This window comes from Protomyctophum bolini (genome assembly GCF_963924005.1).
Source record: "Protomyctophum bolini genome assembly, chromosome: 11".
Lineage (NCBI taxonomy): Eukaryota > Metazoa > Chordata > Actinopteri > Myctophiformes > Myctophidae > Protomyctophum > Protomyctophum bolini.
Window position 1 is genome coordinate 28,998,420 of NC_137872.1, and position 8,493 is coordinate 29,006,912.

The following is an 8,493-nucleotide window of genomic DNA, read 5'->3' on the forward strand; positions in this document are numbered from 1 at the left end:
ACATCAAGAGTACTCAGCCCCATAGATTTGAGCTTATCAATAACTGATTGATTGTCAGTAGTGACAGGCGTGGCCGACTGAGCACAGCTGACCACGGGAACCTTCAATTGCTCAGCAACATCCATGTCTTCGAGTGCCATACAGGGGTAAACATCAGCCAGCTTCGAATTACGCCTCAGCATCACAGGTTTGTGGGACGTATTAATGAGCTTCAGAGGCACCCATCTGTCACCCCACAATGGTGTAACTATCCTAGCCACTAAAACTCCCCTGGGGGCCGAACGAGACGATGTAGGCTCCGTTAGAACAGTGCTACCTGGAGATACAATGGTGTCCACAGGCAGTTTCCCCCATACAAGATACTCTCGGCCAGGTTCAAGACAGACAGCTGAATTACATCTCACAGTGCCAACTTTGTCAGGAATGCTATCCCCTCTCCACGGACTCAGACCAGAGAGCATTGACAGGTACTGTTCGGTTTCAGGGTCTTTTGCAGAACAGGGACCAGACACAGCCTTCCAATAAGAGGCGCACATTTTAGATTCACGTAGGATGTGCTTGATCACATTGGTGCCCAGTATCAGGTCATCGTGTTGACCCGAGACAACCAGTGTGGGAACCAACATCTTACAACCATACACTTCCATCTTCACGTTAAAGGCAGACTTAGGCTTGACACGTTGCCCACCACATCCTATGAGGACCACTTTCACATCAATCTGATCATTGTTAGTAATCACTCCAGCTTCTACGAGCTTCACCTCTGCAGCCTCACTGATGCTGCAAGCCATAGACCCACTGTCCAACATACCCCCCATTGTCACTTTATCACCCATAGCCACAGGTGTGTAGAAAAGACTGTCACTGCTGCCAACTCTGTGTATGTTTTGATGCACAACCTCTGTGTCATCACAAGAAGCTTTCACAGACATGTAAACCGTCTCAATATCAGACACATCACAATTTTGGGAGTGTATGTCCAGACCTGTATCGCCTCCCTCAGAACACAGGTCCACTAGTTTCCCCCAGACTGGGGCTGAGATGGCTGATTATTGGCTTGGCAGTCAGCTTTGATATGGCCCGGGGCCAGACAGGAAAAACACAGTCTGGCAGACATGCAGTGAGAAACTGTGGTATGACTAGAGTCATTACAGACCCGACAGGCTGTCTCTCTGGCACGCCTCTCACCGGGAGCACGCTGGGACCTTCCACCTCGCACTGGGGCAGCCGTATTGCGCTGCTGCATTTTCTCCATCATCCCCTGAAACATGTCAACCATCCGATTGAGGAGTCTCTCTTCTGTCTGCTGAAGATTTTGGGCCACAACCGGCACAGTGGCAGGGCCTGGGGTACAACCGACCTGACCTTGAAATGGATCTGAAGCATTAGAGGGCTGAGGAGGGGGATGATACGGCTGGTATTGAGATGAGAGAGGAGGACAAGAGGGCCCTGAGTCACTGCACTGCTCAGACATAGATGGACTGGGCTGCTCAAACATGACAGCAGCAGTGTGGCTCTTCATTTGCGCTACCCCACTAATCCTACCACTCGCCCTCACTTCTCTCTGATAATCATCAATCCTCTTTTGAACATCTCTTGCTGTCCATTCATGCATCGGCTTACATTTCAAAATGCAGGACAACTCTTGATCAGGGCAATGTTTAACAAACATGAGTGCTACTTCATCACTCATGTTCCCTGGTCGCTTTCCCTGCCTGCGCAGCCCTGCTACAGCTAAGTCGGCTGCATTGTTCAACCTAATCCAGTAGTCAACTGGGCTTTCTCTGTGCTTGGGCAAGGTGGCATAGAAATCTGCCATAGGGAGACACGAGGAAGCATCCTCAAAGTACTGAAGAAGAACGTTGTAAATTAGCTCAGGATGTTGTGTAACATTAATGGATGTATCACTGCGTAAAGCAACCCTCACAACATCCCTGGCTTTCCCCCTCAACCGACACATGATTTCATCACCCTGTTCACGAACAGGTATGGCATGTCTTTTGAAATGGTTATCAGTTAAATCAATCCACTCCTGAACTGAATACTTATCACAATCTCCATTGAACGTCTGAGGTTCTCTGTCTGACTTAACATGAACTGTCACATGCGGAGTCTCATGACTGTTAATGCTACTGTTTGGGTACTGACTGGTTGGAGTACTTTGTGGAGCACTGTTCATGTTAACTACTCCAGCTGACATCAACTTTTGAACAATGGACTCCCCAATCTGTGCACCCAACTGTCCCACCATATCCGTGAGGTGATTCATAACATCAGTGTCACTACCGGGTGTGGAAGTGTGAAGACCCTCCCTCATGAACTGACGAACAGGAGTACCACCTCGGCCTTGAGACCGCCCCGTACCCCTCCCACTGTCAGCACCATGCCGGGAATCCCCCTCCCCCCCACTGGCATAACTCCTGGTGACATATTGTGACATATCAGTAAAGGGAACACCTCCCCTCCTTGGCAGAACAGGGCTAGCAGAGTCCTCCATATCTAAAACAACACTGTTCTCATTCATGCCATACGCTGTAAGTCACTTGCGTTGTGTAGCACCCACGGCGACCAATGTTGAATTGATCTTGATGATCCGGGTCACGGCACCAGTGTAACGGACTTCTTTTAGTAGTCAAAGACACGGACAGGAACATCAGATGATAGTTTATTCTGTAAGAACAGACAAATAAAACACATTTGTTGTTGGAACTGGTCCACTGCATAGCCTCAGACTGTCTCAGAGGAGCACGGAATCCACTTTTTTTTTTAACCTGACCAATAACATTAGCTTATCTGTCTAATACCTTTTGTCTAACCAATAACATTAACCTCTGTCTACTACATGTTTTCATTTTATTATAAGGTCTTAAATCCAAATACAATATTGACATGAGAATACCATAGCAGCATACTGGGCTCAACATTGAGTTTGCAATTACAGAAGAACTACAATCAAATCATTAAATTAAATATAACATAACAAGTTATAATTGGTACATTATATATATAGCACATACCTGTAAGAACAGACAAATAAAACACATTTGTTGTTGGAACTGGTCCACTGCATAGCCTCAGACTGTCTGTGGGCAACACAACACAAAAACGTCAACTCACTTTATTTTCGCGCAAAAAGACTAACACTGTATGACGTCATCACTAGTCCCCGTGATAAATCAAAAGCCGTTTATAAAAAGATTCATTGCACTCAGACAAAGATTATCATAATGACCCAACGCCATATGTATATTAGACACTGTATGCTTCAATTTACAGCTGAAATGAACACTCTTTCATAACAAAAACATGTTGATAATATCACAGTGTTTTCAAAGAACCCTCTTACCTCAGAGGAGCACGGAATCCACTGAGGTAGCTACGGTAACACCACTAGGACATACAGAGCGGCAGCTACGGAAACACCACTAGGACATATACAAGTGTGATATGCAGTGAACCAAGTGCTATATATCTTAATTTGAACAACAAAACGATGTCTTGTACTGCTCAATAGTGGGCAAATGAACAACTCAATTTAACTAACTATTTAACTCTGTTACAGTAGAACTAGAAGGTTTGTCATCCTCGAGCTGTTCATACAGTACCCAGGGCCGGGCCAGGGTGACAGTTTGGAGCTACTAAAATACCTGCATTAGAAGACAACTAGCTTTCTACCATTATAGTTGCATTTGACTGTGGGAGCGGTGGGGAAAATGGAGAAACAATTCAAGGCCATGTATGTTGGGACAGGATTATATAGGCTGATTCATGGGTACACATGTTTTTGGTTTGGATTTCTCCTTTAAATACAACACACATGTAGTCACAGACGGATTAGGGGGTCAGTGGTCAATGCACCACTCAAGCTGGTGATGACAGGAGAAAACAGTGAAATTCAAGGTTGCTGTTGTGGAAAAGAAGTATAGTGTAAAGTTACCAGATGGATTTCATTGCAGTGAAATGCACCGCAATTTGCAATTTCCGCAATTTCGCAATTTCCGCATTCCAATTTCCGCAATTTCCGCAATTTTCAATTTCCGCAATTTCCGCAATGTCGAATTGCCGCAATTTCCAATTTCCGCAATTTCCTCAATTTCCGCAATTTCCAATTTCCGAAATTTCCGCAATTTCCAATTTCCAATTTCCGCAATTTTCGCAATTTCCAATTTCCGCAATTTCCGCAATTCGTACCGGGCCGGGCGCGTTCCTGGGGGTCTGTATGTTCTGGGGACCCCCGGGGACCCCCACATGGTAACTGTCATTTCTGGACCGTGCGGGCAGTCTGCCGGAACCGGGCTGGACCCCCACATGGAGTGTTATGCTCGTGACTGCATGGGGGTTTCGGAAGGTTGTGTGAGTGGGTTATTTTTAAGATAGAGGGCAAAGGATGAACACCTAAATCTCTAATATAATAGCCAGATTAAGAGCTCAGGGAAGAACGTGCCGACGTGTCTGTCTCTCTACTGTCTCCAGGGCAATGCCAGTGTTTACCCAGCTATTAATACCAAAACCACTATGCTCTGCCAGGAGGGGTGGGTAAGACAGAAAAACATGAGAGATAAAAACAAACAAAAAAAGAGACAATTCACTCAACTGTACATATACTACAATTTCAGGTACTTTTATTTTACTTGATTATTTCCATTATTGTTATACTTTATCCTACCTCTACTCCTCTATGTATAATATGTACAATTTAAGGCATTTAGTTAAGTAAAAACTAATAGAACCACCGAAAGGAGGTTAGTCAGGTCAAACTGTATGTTTCATAATCATTCCCTGAAGATGACCTTTCTAGGTTGAAAGGTGGGGTTTCAAATAATGCTGTACTGTGCTGTGCTGTGCGTCTGTTTACTTTGCTTTTATACTTGTTTATTTAGGTCAGCAGCACCTCACCAATACTGGTGTGCGCCCTTCTCCTGTTTGTTTACTAGAAAGCGGACGACGCCACGACACTGACGAGCATAATCAGGTTAAACAGGGACGGCATGTTCTGGGCACTGGACAGAGACGTGTTGGGGAGGAACATATGAAAAATAAATGAGAGACTCTTTAAGTGGTGAAGTGGGTGCGGTAACGTTGAGGGAGGGAGACGTTTTCACAGTGTGTACCCAAATGATTGGAGACAACATATGCACTATGCAGCACTGACGCCAAGCTACTTGTACCGTCTGGTCTGGCAGTCTCTTTTCTACCCACCTCATAGTCTAGTTTATGTCTGGGCGGCTGGGCCTCCTCCAATCCAGAAGGAGGAACAGTCTGTGATCGTAATATGTCTAGGAATCCTTAAGTTAAGCAGTGATACACCTAGCCTAGTTGTCACTTGAAAGATGAATGCTAGGTGTATTGCAGCAGGATTGCGTATCAGCAAGCTGGTTTTTTTTAAGGCTGGGAGCGGTTGCTAGTCGGATTGTTTCATGGTTTTCAGAAGCCAATTAATAACTCCACTCTCTCGCATAATGATTATCCATCAATAATATTAATGTAATGTTTATGACCTCACAAAGAAAATGAGGAAACAGAGGGAAATGCAACTCAACATTATCTTTTATTCATAGAAAAATAAAATATTTGAAATGACACTGCACACGTACAATACATTTTTTTCTGATTCAAAAGTAGAGTTCTAAAGGTCATTTTGTTAGATGCTGCTTCTGATCAGAGGTGTCAGTCCTATCTCTCTCTCTCTCTCTCTCTCGCTCTCAAACATGCACACATAGACACACACACCTCCTCTGGCTTGGCATGGTGGGGGTGCAATCATGCTGGAACATTCTGAATGCTTTAGAAGGATCAAAGATTGTCAAGGACTTCTAGTGCTCCTGGAGGCTGACCAGCTATTGTTATGAAAGTGAACCACTAATGCCAATCCATGTTATTCACTCGCACTCCATTCTGCTTGTCCTTGTCTTAGTTGTCTCTTTGTGACATTCTGAATCGGAACATATGGCCTCACCATATACAGTAGAAGTATAAACCATAATATTACAATAATTTCAAGTACACTTCACTTTCCTTACATTACTTTCACTTTTTAAATACAAAATAAACATTGCAACTGAGCTTATGTGCACTGTACTGTTCCATACAATGCTGTTTGACAGCCATTCTACAGTAAATGCACATTTTGGCCTGTCTATGACTAGCTGGGGAAGGGGTCAAGGGGTGGCCATTCAGAGTGCAGAGAGACATGACAATGGCTTACGGCCAGCCAGCCAGGCAGCAATATTTTCCAGGCAGAGATTAGCCCATCGCACAGCTGACAGAACACACCCCACAACACGTCTGCCAGTCCATCTTAACAGAGATGCCTTCCTGTCATAATACAATTTCCCACCAAATGTCAAAGACAATGGCAAAGCATAACACTTCCCTGGCACTCCGCTTCCCATTTTAGGATGTAGATAACAGTAATAGGGATTGTGGGTGAATGTCACTATGAATTAAATCTATACACGTCTTTTCATGCTCTTTTCTGATAAACTATGCCCCTTTACTAACCCAGCCCAAGTGCTATCCTTCTCGTCGTCCCTCAAACTCCCCTCCCCTCTCGTCTGTTTTGGCTTTCAGCCTCTCTGGGCTTCCAGTGACATGGAGCGGCCCAGTTCTTTTGGTGCTTTTGCAAATTCCATGCGGATGGGTTTGACGGGTGGAAGGTCCCTGGTGATCTCATCCACACTTCTCTTGCCGGGGCAGGCTCCATCCGGCTTGGGGAAGGGCCGGAGGTCCTCTTCGGTGTGTGCGGCTCCGCGGCCCAGCCTGATACCCAGCTCTGCGGGGGTGAAGATGGGCAGAGGCAGGGTGTTCCTCTTTGGCAGCAGCTGGTGTTCTCTAACACCCTGCTCCACAGTGCCCACTCTGTAGACACCGGAAGGACAGATCTGTACGAGGGAGCGGATCTGCCACTGTCGGGCCAGAGTTTCCCTACGAGAGCTGTCGTTCATGTTCATGTTCTGCCTGCAAGCATCAGAGAAAGAGAAGAAGACACCATCTCAGAATGATTCACTTGCTTGATTAGACCTTCAATTTGATGATGAAAGGGCTGATTTAATTAATAATCAAATTGAGGACCATTTGTACATTGAGGCTTCAGTATGTCAGACTAGCCTACATACAATCTAACCTTATAAATTGTATAGAGGCTTATAACATTATAACATTTAATTGATTACTATCAGAATATAGGGCTTTAACCTTTTCACAATAGAAGATTTTTTTTTTTTAGTTTTAACCAAAAGTCAGTAAGGGCTCACCTGTCCTGGGGCACAGTCTTTAGGGTAACACTGTGCCAATCGGCAGTGTAGCTCTCCTTCTGGGCATTGTTCTCCTCTCGTAGGCTACAGGCCAGCTGGGCCTCCACCACAGCCCCATTGCACTTCTCCATGACGGTACACACTGATGGCATCATCTCTCTGCTGCTGTGGACAGATCTGTCAGTTAGTCTTATCGCTGGTCTGGCTTTTTTTCCTCCGTGCTCGTCTATCTCCTCTCAGGACAGTCAGTGGCTTCTCTCTGGCTTTGAGTGTGATTACAGCAGTCTGTCAGCCTGTCAGTGGTTGTCGATGTGTGCCCAGCAAATCAGGGATGCGCTTTCTCCTCTCCTCGTCTCGTTCAGACTCTCTTTCTCTCTGCCGCTGTCTGTGTCATGGACCGTGTCCATCGGTGACTTTTATAGCCACCCTGGTGCTATTCCCGATCAGCGATGTCACACTACTATCAGTGCAATGCTGATATCCGACACCAAGTACCCCCACTGTCTCATTTCCCAAGATCTGGAACTCGCACTGAAGAGGGGTTACGGGTAATTGGGCCAGAAATCCCCTGACACTTACACTGTAATCCCCAATCCCCTTTATGACCACTGGACCCAGCAATTTCCACTTCAGCTGCCTGGTACCGGTGGTTCAGTCAGGGGTGAAGGGATCTGTCCTTATTCTGTCTCACTCTCTTCACACACAAATGGAGACAATCTATGGAAACAGTCACAAGGGGTTTGTTCCTGGAAGAGGAATCTTAATAGACAAGTGGTCTTGATGTACATGTCATGGAACTGCTTGTGGCACCTCACTAATATGGAAAGATCTAAGCTCATTTGTTTTTCACAAACAAATAGCATATTATACTCAGTCAATCAGCCAGGTCACTCTCACTCACTCACTCTTGCACTCTCTCGCTCACAAGCACACGCGCACCATACCCCATACCACACAAATCCCTGTACAGCATGTATGGTATGGCACATTACTAGAGCAGGATTTCAACACCACTACAAATTAACATCAAATGACATAACACATGAACCTCTATGAACTACTTGGAATTTGGAAGTGGAGAAGGCATTCCAGACACAAAAAATCGGATCAATTAATGGATCAGTTGAGTTGAGTTACCAAACACCTTTCCAATAGAGAGTGTGCTAAACGAAGTGTAGCGCCCAGGATTACATTAGTTAATTGACACTGGGTGAAAAAAAGGGTTGCAAAATCGTGGGAT

The 8,493-nt window shown here is 45.3% G+C and overlaps 1 protein-coding gene across 1 annotated transcript; it reads right to left on the minus strand.

Annotated features, from left to right (window-relative positions):
* Positions 1-5,529: 5,529 nt before the first annotated feature.
* On the minus strand, positions 5,530-7,651 carry tcap (titin-cap (telethonin)). Its single transcript, XM_080775765.1, has 2 exons — positions 7,254-7,651; positions 5,530-6,957 (listed from the first exon to the last, which is right to left on the minus strand). Exons 1-2 carry the CDS (start codon positions 7,406-7,408, stop codon positions 6,567-6,569), a joined length of 546 nt encoding a protein of 181 aa, XP_080631891.1. The 5' UTR covers positions 7,409-7,651; the 3' UTR covers positions 5,530-6,566.
* Positions 7,652-8,493: the final 842 nt, after the last annotated feature.

Excerpts from the sequence above, each read along its gene's own strand:
- tcap (XM_080775765.1), bottom strand. The coding sequence starts at position 7,408 with ATGATGCCATCAGTGTGTACCGTCATGGAGAAGTGCAATGGGGCTGTG. Across the intron at positions 6,958-7,253 it reads AAGACTGTGCCCCAGGACAG|GCAGAACATGAACATGAACG; the intron begins GTGAGCCCTTAC and ends TGATGCTTGCAG.